Source organism: Canis lupus, chromosome 13 (genome assembly GCF_048164855.1).
Source record: "Canis lupus baileyi chromosome 13, mCanLup2.hap1, whole genome shotgun sequence".
In the NCBI taxonomy this organism is placed as follows: domain Eukaryota; kingdom Metazoa; phylum Chordata; class Mammalia; order Carnivora; family Canidae; genus Canis; species Canis lupus.
Window position 1 is genome coordinate 7,178,041 of NC_132850.1, and position 15,169 is coordinate 7,193,209.

The 15,169-nt window shown below is 49.4% G+C and overlaps 1 protein-coding gene across 3 annotated transcripts in view; it reads left to right on the top strand.

Moving 5' to 3' along the window:
• Window positions 1-823: 823 nt before the first annotated feature.
• OSCP1 (organic solute carrier partner 1) overlaps window positions 824-15,169 on the top strand; it is a 30,523-nt gene continuing 16,177 nt past the window's right edge. The window contains exons 1-3 of one of the 3 annotated variants that reach the window (XM_072771913.1): window positions 834-1,049; window positions 7,122-7,151; window positions 12,093-12,247. In XM_072771913.1, coding sequence (XP_072628014.1) covers window positions 938-1,049; window positions 7,122-7,151; window positions 12,093-12,247 — 297 coding nt within the window. In that variant the 5' untranslated portion in view covers window positions 834-937. Of the gene's footprint in view, window positions 1,050-7,121; window positions 7,152-12,092; window positions 12,248-15,169 lie in introns of all 3 variants that reach the window. The other 2 variants (XM_072771914.1, XM_072771912.1) reach the window with 2 other exon arrangements.

Here is a 15,169-nt window from a genome sequence, read left to right on the forward strand (position 1 = left end):
GGGGCGGGGGGGGCTCCCTCCACCTAAGTGCGTGGGAGGACCGGCCTCCACCACCTGCCCAGGGCCCCAGGGCCGCGCCGCTAGGGACGGGCGGAGTCCTGCTCCAGCTTCCCCGTTCTCGGCCGGGGGACTGGGGGGCCGGGGGACTGGGGGGTCTGGGGGCCGGGGGACTCGGGGGTCTGGGGGCCGGGGGTCTGGGGGACTGGGGGGTCTGGGGAGCCGGGGACTCGGGGGCCCGGAGGACCGGGGGGGTCTGGGGGGCCGGGAAACTGGGGGGCCGGGGATGGGGGGTCTGGGGGCCGGGGGACTGGGGGGCCGGGGGTCTGGGGGGCCAGAGGACTGGGGGGTCTGGGGGGCCGGGGATGGGGGGACTGGGGGGCCGGGGGACTGGGAGGACCGTGGGGTCTGGGCGGCCAGGACCTAGGGGGAGCGGAGAAACGGGCGGCCGGTCGGGGGGCCTGGGGGGGCCTGGGGGGCCTGGGCCGGAGGGCCGGGGACCGGGGCCGGGGCCTGGGGGAGCGAGGGACCGGGGCCGGGGACTGGAGGGCCTGGGCCGGGGGATCGGGGACTGGTGGGGCGGGGGGCCGGGGCCGGGGCCTGGAGGGCCGGGGCCTGGGGGGGGCGGGGGGCCGGGGGCCGGGGGCCGGGGGCCGGAGCCGGGGCCGGGACCTGGCCCTGCAGCCAGCGCAGGAGGCACAAGCAGCGCTCCCACCAGCGGCCCCACCCCCGGCGGAGGCCACGCCCCCTCCCGCCCGCCCAATCAGCGTCCGCCCCCGAGCGCCTCCCAACAAACGGCCCGCTGATTGGCTGCTTCTGCCGCCCGGCCGCGTCGCCCCGGCAACCAGACAATCGGACGCGACGGCGGGACCGCGGGGCAACCAGGCCCCCGGCTCCCCCGCCTCGCCCCGCGTCCCGGGCTCCGCCGGCGTCTGGCACCATGTCGGTGCGGACACTACCGCTGCTCTTCCTGAACTTGGGCGGGGAGATGCTTTACATCCTGGACCAGCGGCTGCGGGCCCAGAACATCCCGGGAGACAAGGCCCACAAAGGTGAGAGGCGCCCGGCCCCCGCCCCCGCCCCTGGCCCCGCGGACCGGCCGGCACCCCTGCGCCCGCGCGCCCGCAGCCGGGGACCTCTCACAAAGCCGCGGGCCCCTCGGGGCTCAAATGCCCCAAAAGGTTGTTTTTTCACAGCAGAAGGATTTAATGCCCGCTCTGCGGTGTGTCATTAGGGGACCTGACCACCACCCCGTCTATTTCCCCATCGCCTCGCATTGGAGGGATGACCCCCCACCTCGACCACCGATCCCCCCCCCCCCCCGGTGTAGGAGACCGAGCTACCCACCCCCGGGCGGCCCGCGCTGCTAGTGCAAGCAGCCTCCGCCGCCGACACCCCCCAGCAGGTGCCGAGCCCCCCGTCCTCCTCCCCTCTCCACCCTCCTCCCGAGCTGGAGGCCAGGCTTGCTGATCTCAGAAGCCATTTCTAGAAAGGTGGGGCTCTGAAATAACAGATTAATAAGAAAACATACGAAAGTCACATTATTCCCTTCATAGTGGTTGGAAGAGAAGGCAGTTCTGGAGATAATTCTCTGAGAGTTTCCAAAACGCAAGATGCGTCGCCCCCTCTACCCCCGCACCTAACCCTCGGTTCAAATGACCACCCAGAACTCTGCCGCCTTTTCCTCCTCCAAGCCTCCTGGGATGAATGAAGTAGGAAAGAACTACTTACATTTCTTTCTCTCTTTCTTTCTTTAAGATTTTATTTATTTATTCATGAGAGACACAGAAAGAGAGAGGCAGAGGGAGAACTGGGTTCCCTGCAGAGAGCCCCATGCAAGACTCGATCCCAGGACCCCAGGATCAGGACCTGAGCTGCAGGCGGACACCCAACCTCTGAGCCCCCCCCCGCCAGGCGCCCCAGAACTATGTATTCCAAGGTAGAGAAAGAGAACTTGGTATAAAGGAAACTAATACAACCCCACATTAAACTTTTAATCCTCTCCAGCAGTCCGCACGCTCAACTGATGTTAAACGAACGCATTCAGATGTTAAGCATACATATTCAGATAATCACTGCTGTGTCTGTGTGGTGGAGCCCAAGTCCACGCACAAAGAGATGAAAAGCACTCCCTGTAGAATGCCCCCACCATCCCCATTCTGCACAGCGCTGCCCACGAGCTTTCTAAAATGCAAATCTGTCCATACTCCCTGCTACTCAAAACCCTTTGTCAGCTCTCACTGCTGTTTGGATGGAGACCAAGTCTTTGGCAGGACGTTTAAGGGCCCCTGCTGACCTGATCTCTCCCCACCTCTGCAGTCCCACCTCCCACCACTGCCTGCCTCCTGCTCTGTATCATAATAACACCAAACGGGGATCCCTGGGTGGCGCAGCGGTTTGGCGCCTGCCTTTGGCCCAGGGCGCGATCCTGGAGACCCGGGATCGAATCCCACGTCAGGCTCCCGATGCATGGAGCCTGCTTCTCCCTCTGCCTGTGTCTCTGCCTCTCTCTCTCTCTCTGTGACTATCATAAGTAAATAAATAAAAATTAAAAAAAAAAAAATAACACCAAACGGCTTGTAGGTCTACATGTAAACATGTTCATTCACGTTTCCGTGCTAATAATCCCCATTCTACCCCAAACGTCCCATTTCGGTGCTAATAGTTCCCGTTCCATCCTGCATTATTCAGCTTGAGAATCAGCTCCTTCAAGGAAGCCTCCCCACACCAGGAAAGGGTCTGAGAATACTCCCATAGCACCCCATGCTTGCCTCTCCCTACCTTTCACTGGTCTGTGGGTGTCTCCCCCGCCCATGATTCTCTTACTCGGCTTCGTCCTCCTGTACCTAGCACAGTGCCTAGACCAGAATAAATTGATGTCCAGTCAATGTCTGTTCAACTGATGATCCAAACTGGCTGTCTTATATGATGTTGCCGTTTCGTCCTCAAGAGGGTTCTGCTTTCCTTGGTACATATGTTCTGTGATTTCATTCAGGCTAACGGCCGGCACCAGTGAGCCGGCAGGTAGTCCTTGCACCAGCGGTCTGCATCTTGGAAAGCGGCGTTAAGTTAGCCATTAAGAGCATACTCTGCAGTCGTACCATTGGGTCCCAATTACAGCTTTGCCATTTTACTAGTTGTGGGACCTTGGAGTGTAAACCCTCGATAAGCCTGCTTCTTTTTCCATAACATGGGCATCATACAGACAGCAAAGTTGTAAGAATTGAATGAGATAATGTATTCACCATGTTTAACACGATGAGGAGGTGTTGGCTTTCAAGAGGGGATCTGAGCAAGACCCTGTGAATACGAAAGGACTGGCTTCCCTTGTCTTCAGGAGCTATAGTCCTTCTGGGTTTGCTAAATGCCACTTTAGGGAGTTTCGACCATTTTTAGAAATTCACATTCACACACTCATTCCTCCCTTCTGTAGTGTAGGTGAGTGTGAGACATGATGTGAGATGCTGGGTGGAGCCTGCTGCAGCCCTTCTGTGCATTCACTGGAAGTAGGGCTCTGGATCCATGTCATCTAGTAATGATTCTCAAGGTGGGGGACATACCTTCCTAACAACAACAACAAACATATTAAGCACTTAATGTGTACCAAGGACTCCTCTGACGACCTTAATCCCCACAACTATACTATCATGTGGGTCATACTATCCCCAATTTACAGATGGGGATACTGAAGTTAATTTGCCTGGGGTTACATAGCCAGAGAGAGAGGAAGAGTAAAGGATTTGAACCCAGGTCATCAGGCTCCAGAGCTCATCCTCTTAGCAGATATGTCCTTCACCACTGGACCCTACTTCCATATTTGGGGGGACTGTATCAGAATCTTTGAGGGCGAGGGGGATGGGAGGTCAGAAAGAGAGGGAGAGCTCTGAAAAAACATCGTCCAGTGGACCCACTGATTTCAGGAAAGAAATGACAGAAAGTAAGCGGCTCATGGGGACTTGCAGAAGACAGAAAACAGGGTCGAGGGTGTAGGCTTCAGAAAGCTGAGAAACCCCCGTCTATCCCACCCCTGAGAGCTGGCGTAGTTGCAGGAGTCACTGTGACAATTGCTAGTGTGCCCAGAGGCCTATAAAACACCAAACAGGGTAAGCAAGTCCTTGTCGATACTGTGAATGGAAATCATATCTTTTCTAGGTGTTTTCTTTTCTTTTTTTTTTTTTTTCTTTTTTCTTTTCTTTTTTTTTTCTAGGTGTTTTCATTATCTTACAGGACTAATTGGTCTCCCGGAGGCCAGGCCTGTCCCACAAGGCCAGTGAGGATCCTGCCGTTTCCACCACAGTGCAGCCTCTAGTTTAGCATTCAACAGAAAGGAAGTTCTCTCCGCGTGGGGCAACTTTTGAGTGTTGCATAGGAATGTCGTACCCCCCCCCCCACCTTTTTTTAAGCAATAGCAAGAATAATAAGAGCGGCCTTTGCCTCACTCAGGCCTCACTTGTGGCCTCTCAGAAATCCTCCTAAATAAGACCCTATTACATTCCATTTACATTCCTCATTTTACAGAAGGGGAACCTGAGACACCCAGCCGGTAAGTGATTTATATCCCCCCCCACCCCCACCCCAGGACGAGCACATCACAGTGAAGCCCTGAACGCCCCCAAACACGGTGGTGAGGTTCAGTTTTTATTTTTCTAGTTCCAGCTTCACAGGCAGCTCTGGGCAGCCTTGGGCCTTCCTCCCACTCGGAATATAACTAAAGCGACGCGGGCCTAGGCAAGTCCCCCGGGGCACCAGCACAGAAGGGCGGGACGTGGTTCCCTGCCCCGGAGCCCCGGAGCCCCGGGAGGCCCGCGCGGCGCTGCGGCGCCCTCTGCCGGAGCTGAGCGTCACTGCCCGCAGGAGCGCGTTGGGGGACCTCGGTCGTTGGCGGGGAGCCCCTGTCCCCGCACCCCACGCCGGCAGCCCCTTGTGGCAGCACCCCTCTGAATTCCCACGGACCCGCCTGTAAAATAAACGCCACCCGAATCAGAAGCTGTGGATTTTATGCCAAAGAATCCAGCACCTGCTCTAAGAAGGCCTGGCCCTTGCTGCAGCTTCCCCAGGGCTCCCTCTCCAAAAGCCCCTGACCTGGCAATGGGAAGCCTTTGCCGCCAGCTAGGGCAGGGCAGGGCTTTCAGACAGGTGTCTCAGGTGTACTGAAGGCGCCCGGATGCCTGACCTGGTTACAACCTCAGAAACCCCCCTCCGAAACAATCCAGGGCAGTTGCTTCCAGGGACTGTTAGCCACAAAATGTTTTTATTTTTTTTTAAGATTTTTATTTATTTATCCATGACAGAGACACACACACACACACATGGGGGGTGGCGCAGAGACACAAGCAGGTTCCACGCAGGGAGCCCGATGTGGGACTCGATCCCGGGTCTCTAGGATCCTGACCTGGGCCAAAGGTGGTGCTAAACCGCTGAGCCACCTGGGCTGCCCCAAAATGTTTGTTGTTTTTTTTTTTAAGATTTTATTTATTTATTCATGGGAGACTCAGAGAGAGAGAGAGAGAGAGAGAGAGAGGCAGAGACACAGACAGAGGGAGAAGCAGGCTCCATGCAGGGAGCCTGATGTGGGACTCAATCCTGGGTCTCCAGGATCACGCCCTGGGCTGAAGGCAGGTGCTAAACCGCTGAGCCACCCGGGCTGCCCTGCCCCAAAATGTTTTTAAAATGTAGCTGTGTTTAGAACCCTATTTATGGGGTTGGGTTGGTGTTCTAGGTTGAAATCTCTCCCCCCCCCAAAAAAAAAAAAGAAAAAGAAAGAAAGAAAGAAAGAAAGAAAGAAAGAAAGAAAGAAAGAAAGAAAGAAAAGAAAAGAAAGACCATATTTCAACCTTTATGGAGGGGGTCCAAAGCTGTGATGTAGAGAAAGCAGAGCCAGCTAAGTGAGGCCAGCTAAGTAAGTGCTCAGTGTGTGTCATCCATTTCCTCCCCCACAGCAACCCCATGAGAGAGATGCAGTGATGATCCCCATTTTACAGATGAAGAAATTGAGGTCCAACAAGTTGCTGGAAGTTACATAGCTAGGAAAAGGCTAGAGCCAGGTCCCAAACCACAAAGGGTCTTGGTTCTCACAGATTCCTCCAGCCAAGCACATTTTCCTTCATTTGCTCTCCTCTTCGCTGCCTCTGTCCTCAAGGGCTTTCTTTACAGTGATCAGTATATCAGAAAAGTAAGTCAGAAACAAATGAACTTTTTTTTTTCCTTTTATTTCAAGTTTCAAGTTTTCTGGGCAATAGGTGCTCAGTCAGCTAAGCGCCTGCCTTCCGCTCGGGTTTCCATCCTGGAGTCCTGGGGATCAAGCCCCCGCATCAGGCTCCCTTGTACCTGCTCCACCGGGACTGTGTTTATCCCTCTGCCCTTCCCCCCTGCTCCTGCTCTCTCTCACCTGCTTTCTCACTCTCTCTCTCCTGTAAATAAATAAAATCTTTAAAAAAAATTCAGGTTTTCTAACTGGAGCAGTTCAATCTGTACTCTAGAAAGGGAAATCCTAACATTAATAAAAATCCAGGTGGTACAAAAAGAAAATCCTCTCTCTCCCTGCTCTTGGGAGTCTTCCTCAAGGAAGTCAGTGTTTGTAAAGTCTTTTTTTTTTTTTTTTTTAAGATTTATTCATTTATTTTAGAGAGAGAGCAGGAGCAGGAGGGGCAGAGAGAGAAGGCAGGAGAAACTCAGGCAGACTCTACACTGAGCGTGGAGCCCGATGCAGGACTCAACCTCAAGACTCTGAGATCATGACCTGAGCTGAAACCAAGAGTCAGATGCTCAACTGACCCTGCCCCCCGGGGTCCCCTTGTAAAGCCTTATTTTGAATGATGTGTGTTCTCATAGCTTCTCGGGACTTTCAGGATAAACCCCAGGGGAGCTAGTCCTGCATTTCCCTCCCACAAGGCCCCTCTCTGGAAGGTATAGCCTCTCCAGGGCTTTTTTGGAAATTGTTATTTACGCATCATCCTCTTCAAAGGTTCAGGTGGAAGGCAGAGGATTTGCATTAGACATTAATGCAAACATGCAAAGTGGAGTACCATAGCCCAGGTCATTGGAATTGGTGTTTTTTAAAGCCTTCTTGAAAAGAATGTTCTTGCTTCATGAACTGGTGTTTTCTTTTTATATGCTTCATGTAGATGAATGGACAGAGGTGGACAGAAAACGAGGTATGCTATCTTTGGGCTGCATGCGTTCAGTCTGCATCCACAGGCTCACTCGGTCCTTCATCATTGGGCTTACTGGGGGACCTCTCTAAGTTATTTCCAAGGAAAAACCTAGGCATTGAGTTTCTCTTTAGCCAAGAGACTGGTTATACATTGGAATCTCTTACTTAAATAAATGCAGCATATAGGATGAAAACCAAGCCAACTTTGGCCAAAGGATCATATGGCACCTGAGGTATCTGTCTCTTCATCAGTTCCAAGTTTTGCAGGGACCGCCGGGGTTAACGGCTACACTTCTGGGTGGCCGTCCTCTTTGGTAGTCCAAACAATTCTGAGACAGTACCATGCAGCCAAAGAATTGTGCTCCGACACCAGTGCTCCTCCCTGAGCCATTCTCCTTAGCACACAGAGATCTCTATTGAGCAGTGGAGAAAACTAGAAGCCTGTGGCTGCCTGGCTGCCAGACCTGTGGGCCGAAGCATGCATGTACTGTGGCCTTATTGTGCCAAATCTTCAGTTTCCCCTTTACCCACAATTAGCAGCAAACCTGAAAATTTGGCCAGTTCCTCAGAATAAAACCTTAGCCTTTCTTACCCTTCAATGCCACAAGTTCCTTCCATCACTTGACATTTGGGTACTGTTTACACATGTCACCAGCCATCGTCCTCAATATTTTCCATGCTCTCGGTATACCAAGTATGCTGGGGAGATGACGTATGTAATATTTAAGAGCATGGGCATTAAAATCCAATACCCCATCCTAATTTCAGTTCCACCACCTGCCGTGTGACCCTGGACTTTAACCTCTCTAAAACCCAGTGTTCCTCCTTGACAGGATAAGGAGAGTAAATCAAAGTTGTCGAGGGATTTAAATGAGAGAATGCGTGGAAAGTTCTAAGCCTTGTGCCTGGAACATAGTAAGAATTCAAAAGTAGTAACCATCCAGAAGTAGTAGCTTCTCCCTTTTACCCTTGGTTCCAAGTTGTATGTTCCCAAGAAACAAACGTATAGCAGAGGTAGTTGGTAAAAACTCAGTTGCCTGCATCAAGAGAATCCTTTCATCAGGCCAGGCTCAAAGGAAAACCCAACCGAAGTGCCTGATACACCCTTAACTATATTTTATCACCTCTTGTGAGCAACGTCTGGCCCACCTCCTGACGCAGGGTGGAATTTCAGGCAAGAAGTGTGGATTATGAAGGCTGTTCGCAGACATAATTGAATCATTGGAATTTATTTGAACTTAGACACTACAAAATAATGAGCAGAAACCGACTTGGTAGTCAGGACCAGGACGAGCAACGTGGTATGTTAAGAACTCAGTTACTAACGCCTCTGATGCACCCGTGAAAAACTACATCCTTCCCTGCCCTTAGTCTCTGCCCGCAGAAACCTGGCTCCCAGCGCATCCCTGCCTCATGAAATCATGCAAAGCTCCCATGAGTGCCAAAAACTAACCCCAAGGCTGACCAGCAGGTCTGCTTAAAATCATTTCTCAGGTTGAACTGAAATACGAAGTGGGATGCTTTCTGCAGGGCAGGGACAGCTGTCACGTCCTCTTTGTGCCCTGGTGTCTATCTCCCGTCTAGTAGAGACTTAGGCCACCTCAACCAAGTGCTAAGTAAAGCACGATGTGAGACATACACCTTGTCAGCATTTGCCCCCATGTTCCTTCCACAGACTCACATTTGAGAGATGGGAGCTCTGGGTACCAGGGTCCAATCATAAAACCACCACTTTTCTCTTTGGGGTCACTTGTGTCACTGCTCTGCCCACAGGGACAGGGCGTGCTGTACTCTTAACAACAGGTAAGCTTCCTGGTTGTCAGGGGGCAGGGAGCCGTGGTGATATAGCCTGTTCACTTCCCAGGGGGAAAGGCTTCGTTTTCCTTTTTAACTTTGCCAGAGTGACTAACAATCACCCTGCAATTTTCTTTCTCTTAGAATTGATGTATTTGGGTCTAAGCTATTTTCCTTGATACTGCTAGGGACTCAAAGACCCTGGAGAAATGGCTCAGCACCCAGGCAAATGGCAGCTTCCTTAAGCATTGACATAATGGGAGCTGATGTGATCCTTCCACTAGAGCCCTTCCTCTTTGGCACTCCTCCTTGCCCAATATAAATCCATGGAAAATTCTTCAAATTCTTTCTCTCAAGGCCTTATGTGTGGCTTTTCGTTTGTACCTACTTCCTTGCAAGTTCTGCATTTGATACAGGCTATCCTAAGACAAAGGGAGAAAACCCACCTGCTTGCTTAGTTCAGAGACAAAAGACTATTCATGAAACAAACCCAGAGAAGCTCATATGTCTCCAAGCTGTCCACACTGGGGAAATGTTAGTGAACATTAATGGCAAGCTGCAATGGGTTCAAATTGTCAGATGTGAGAGGTACCCTGGGTTGGTAATGGATTTGGTTCTTGCTCACAAAGAGGATGGAGCCTCAGGTAAAGTTGAAAGGGCAAGTATGAGTTCAACACTTCTATAAGGAGTCAGTCATTTAGTTCTTTTGTGTCTAAATGTGGGGGATCCCCTCCCCTCGCTCCATAGCCTTTCCATGTAAGATTTATTTTTATTTTTATTTTTTTAAGATTTTTATTTATTTATTCATGAAAGACACACAGAGAGAGAGAGGCAGAGACACAGGCAGAGGGAGAAGCAGGCTCCATGCAGGGAGCCCGAGGTGGGTCTCTATCCCGGGACTCCAGGATCATGCCCTGGGCCAAAGGCAGACGCTAAACCGCTAAGCCACCCAGGGATCCCTAAGATTTATTTTTTATTTGTTTATAAGATAGACTTCTTTTTTTTTAAGATTTCATTTATTTATGTATTCATGAGAGACACAGAGGCATAGGCAGAGGGGGAGGCAGGCTCCATGCAGGGAGCCCAATGTGGGACTTGATCCTGGGTCTCCAGGATCCTGCCCTGACCCGAAGACAGACGCTCAACCGCCGAGCCACCCAGGTGTCCCCCATGTAAGATTTAAATACAACGAGCCCTCAGCTCACCCTTCTCTCCCAAAATGCTCTTTGAGATGCCTTTTTTTTTTAAGATTTTATTTGTTTGTTTGTTTGTTTTAAGTAGGCTCTGCACCCAGCATGGAGCCCAACTTGGGGCTTGAACTCATGAGACCTGAATTGAGATCAAGAGTCAGATGCTTAACTGACTGAGCCACCCAGGCATCCCAAGATTTTATTTTTTTAAGTAATCTCTACACCCAAAGTAGGGCTCAAACTTATAACCCCAATATCAAGAGCCGCATGCTCTACAAACTGAGCCAGCCAGGCACCCTGATGCTGGCCTCACCCCAGGGTACTTCTACTTCTGTCAATTATTTAAAGCTGGAGAGGGTGCCTGAAACCATGACCTGAATGAGCTACCTTGTCTTCCATCTCTAAAATACACCATCACAACCAATCACCTGGTGCCAGCAACCTTTGGCAAGAGAAAGGGGCATTTGAATCCTTCGGTGATAGCCACTCATAAACATGAGTCACTCATTAAACAATGATTGATTTTGTATAATTATTGTAAGTCATCAGTTTTCTTTCAAGTTTTAATTAACTATGAATGTATATTCTCCGCGTCCATATACTGTCACCCTTAGGCCAGGATATATCTGGCTTAATTAAGAATAATCTGTGTTTGGGGCGCCTGGGTGGCTCAGCCAGTTAAGCGTCTGCCTTTCGGCTCAGGTCATGATCCCAGGGTCCTGCTCAGTGGGGAGCCTGCTTCTCCCTCTCCCTCTGCCCCTCCTTCAACTCATCCTCTCCCTCCCTCTCTCTCAAATGAATAAATAAAATATTTTTTTAAAAAAAGCATAATCTGTGTTCATACATACCTCTTCCTATCTCTTGTACCAAAGAGCTTTCCTAGCCTTCAACTAATGTTATTTCAGTAGCACAAAATGTCTGAATGAGTGAGTGAATGGAGAACTAGAATTACAGACACTTTGGTTTACACACGCCTTAGGATTTTTATTCTCACCAGATGGAAATTTTCCAATCGAACAACAATATGAGACATATCACCACAGAGTAACATCATCAATATTATAGGTCAAGTATAGAAATTAAGGCATTCTAAAATGGTGCTAATCTGAAGTACATGTCTTGTAGAAACATTAGAAATGTTTTCATCTCTAATCAGTGGGTAAACTTGTCTATTTTCATAAAATGTTTTTTTCTTGGGGCGCCTGGGCGGCTCAGTCAGTTAAGCGTCTGCCTTTGGCTCAGGTCATGAGTCCTGGGATTGGGCTCCCTGTTCAGTGAAGAGCCTGCTTCTTCTCCCTCTGTCCTTCCCCCCAGCTCATGCTCTCACTCTTTCTCTCTCCCTCTCTCAAATAAATAAAATCTTTAAAAAAATTTTTTTTCTTTAAAAAGAATCAGTCACCATTAATGGTCCCATTTTTATGAAATTGTGTGTAAAAACGTTATAGATTAGCTAAAAAGACCACAAAAAGAGCAGTGCTGTTTCTCATTTTTTAAATTTTTATTATTATTATTATTATTATTATTTTGCTGTTTCTCATTTTAAAGAGGAGATCTAATCTAGAATGTTCATAGAAATCTTTTTTAAAGATACATTTCCCCTATCATCAAGTGAGATAACATATGTATAAAAGTGGTTTATAACCTCTGGAGAAAAAAAAATAAAAATAAATAAATAAATAAATAAATAAATAAATAATAAATAAAAATAACCTCTGGAGCACAACACATTCATACATTGTCACATTTATGTCTGCTCTGAGACAGCCTCATAAAGCACCCTGGACCCTGCCTTCTCTGGGGACACCTGTGTGGGTTCTCCCGAGGGAGCAGATCTCACCGGCACGTCAGCATCCCCACTGCGCGTGGACCCAGCTCCTCCATTCCATTCATAGCCCGCATCTCCTGATCCAAGCTTCCTTCGGTCCCTTGCTCAGCTCTGTTCTCTCTTGTCCCTACAGTTCTGAATGACATCATCTCCACCATGTTCAATCGAAAGTTTATGGAGGAATTGTTCAAACCCCAAGAGCTCTACTCCAAGAAGGCCCTGCGGACGGTCTACGACCGCCTGGCTCATGCCTCCATTATGAGACTGAACCAGGCCAGCATGGATAAGGTGAGTAGACAGCTGCCTCCTCCCCTCGGTTGCATTTCTTGTCCCTTTGGCACATGAGCACAGACTGGGTCAAATGAGATGACGAATGCACTGGTGCCTTCCCAGAAAAAGGCGCTTGTAGGTAGCAGTTCTTGGTACTGAGTTTCGGAGTTGGAAGGGACCTCAAGTCGTGCATCCCAGCCCCTCTGATGTTTGTGTCATTCCACCTGCCCATATGGGCAGCTGGCGTTGGTGCCCACATGTAGGAACACACACCTCAAACCAATACAAGTGCCAAACCCTTAAAAACTTTTAATTATACTTCATTCTTAAACACAACTGTGTCATGAATTTTATTTTTATTTTTATTTTTTGAAGATTATTTATTTATTTATTCATGAGAGACACACACACACACAGAGGGAGGGAGAGGCAGAGACACAGGCAGAGGGAGAAGCAGGCTCCATGCAGGGAGCCCGACATGGGACTTGATCCCGGGTCTCCAGGATCACACCCTGGGCCGAAGGCAGCACTAAACTGCTGAGCCACTTGGGCTGCCCTCCTGTGATGAATTTTTTTTTTTTAAGATTTTATTTATTTATTCATGAGACACACACACACAGAGAGAGAGAGAGAGAGGGAGGGAGAGGCAGAGACACAGGCAGAGGGAGAAGCAGGCTCCCTGCAGGGAGCCCAACATGGGACTCAATCCCAGGTCTCCAGGATCAGGCCCTGGGCTGAAGGCGGCACTAAACCACTGAGCCACCCAGGCTGCCTGTGTGATGAATTTTGAAAGCAAACTCAAAACTGCTCAGTCTTTACTTAGAACATGAACATACCTATTTCTTTGGGAAACAAATGATTGGGCCACTCTGATTTTTAAAATAACGAATCCAAATAAATAATGGTGGAGAATAGGGACTCCTGGGTAGCTCAGCAGTTGAACATCTGCCTTCGGCTCTAGGCGTGATCCCCAGGGTCCTGGGATCGAGTCCCACATTGGGCTCCCCGCAGGGAGCCTGCTTCTCCCTCTGCCTGTGTCTCTGCCTCTCTCCGTGTGTGTCTCTCATGAATAAATAAATAAAAATCTTTTTAAAAAAATAATTATGGGGCAGCCTGGGTGGCTCAGCGGTTTGGCGCCGCCTTCGGCCCGGGGTATGATCCTAGAGACCCGGGATCGAGTCCCACGTCGGGCTCCCTGCATGGAGCCTGCTTCTCCCTCTGCCTGTCTTTCTGACCGTCTCTTTCTCTCAGTATCTCTCATGAATAAATAAATAAAATCTTTAAAAAAAAAAAGTATTATGGGAAGCCCGGGTGGCTCAGCTGTTTGGCGCCACCTTCAGCCCAGGACGTGATCCTGGAGACTCAGGATGGAGTCCCACGTCAGGCTCCCTGCAGGGACCCTGCTTCTCCCTCTGCCTGTGTCTCTGCCTCTCTCTCTCTCCTCTCTGTGTCTCTCATGAATAAATAAATAAAATCTTTTAAAAATAATAATCATTATGGAGAATAGACAAATCTCCTGTTCAGAAGACTCTCCTGTTCAGAATATAGTTACTTCCCCCCTCCCTGTGTGGGGCGGCAGTCAGTGACTTCCTTCCAAAGGGACAGTATGGAAGGGGAGAGAACAGCTAACTTAGAGTGGAGAAATGATAAACACTACAGGGTCAACATCAACGGTCATGTCAATCGTATGTACCCCGATACAGTGGGATGAGGATAGCACTCTACCTCTGTGGTCTTCCTCCCTGAAACCCATAACCCCAGTGAGAAAAACATCAGACAGATAACAGTTGGAGGTCATATTCCTGGTATCTGACCAGGACTCAAAACTCCCAAGGCCACCAAAAAGGAGAACAGGGAAATCGTCATAGCCAAGAGAGGCCTAAGGAAACCTGATGACCACGTGTAACGTGAGGTCCTGGGTTAGAAATAGGACATTAGGGGAAAATTAATGAACTCTGAATAAAATATAGACTTCAGTTACTTTTAATAATAATAATAATTTTAAAGGAATTTAAAATAAATATTTTTAAGGTTTTATTTATTTATTCATGAGAGACGCACAGAGAGAGGCAGAGACATAGGCAGAGGAAGATGCAGGGTCCATGCAGGAGCCCGATGTGGACTCATCTCAGGACCCCGGGATCACGCCCTGAGCCAAACGGAGGCGCTCAAAATCCATACTCCCTTCCAGCTGGTGCCCGACAACCTCAGGGAGATGGGCTGCCTTTAACTCTGCCCTTACCTCCTCTCACTGACTTCTGGAAAGTTACTTTATTTCTCTGAGCCTCCATGTTCTCATCTATAAAATGAGGATAATAACAGTTTTTCATCAGTTCTGGGAGAATTAAGTGAGATAACATAGTACACCAGGGCCTGATCCATAGTAGATGTTCAGTCAACATTAATCATCTCTGCTCTCTCCTCCCTCTACCTTTAAGAAGGCTTAGGTTTCCACGGAGAAAGGACACAGAATTTAGAATAAAAAATAAAACAGATTCAGGTCTTAGCTCTACCAGTTATTAGCTGCAGACTCAATTTACTAATTCTGAACTTTCCTGTCTTTATCTTTTACCTGGTTTTATCCTTTACTCCTCTCACGGTGTCCTATCCACATCAAGTGCCTAGCATCTGATAAAGGTGGCAGAGAGTCCCAGATCTAAATTTTTAGCATTATATGTTCACACACATACACACACACACACACACACCCCAGGTCCTGGGTATGCCGCTTTCTAAATGGAATGTTTAGCTGCATGTTGGAGAAGTAGGATCATGTAGAAGGTTCTAGCAAATGCCAGGATCTGACCATCCTGAGGTCAGAGTTCACCCTGCCACTTACTACAAGCTATGTGGAATTAGGCAAGTCTCTTCATTCTTAAACTGAGGCTAGCATCTTCATCATAGAGTCCCCGTCAACATTACATGGGACCAGACCAGGTG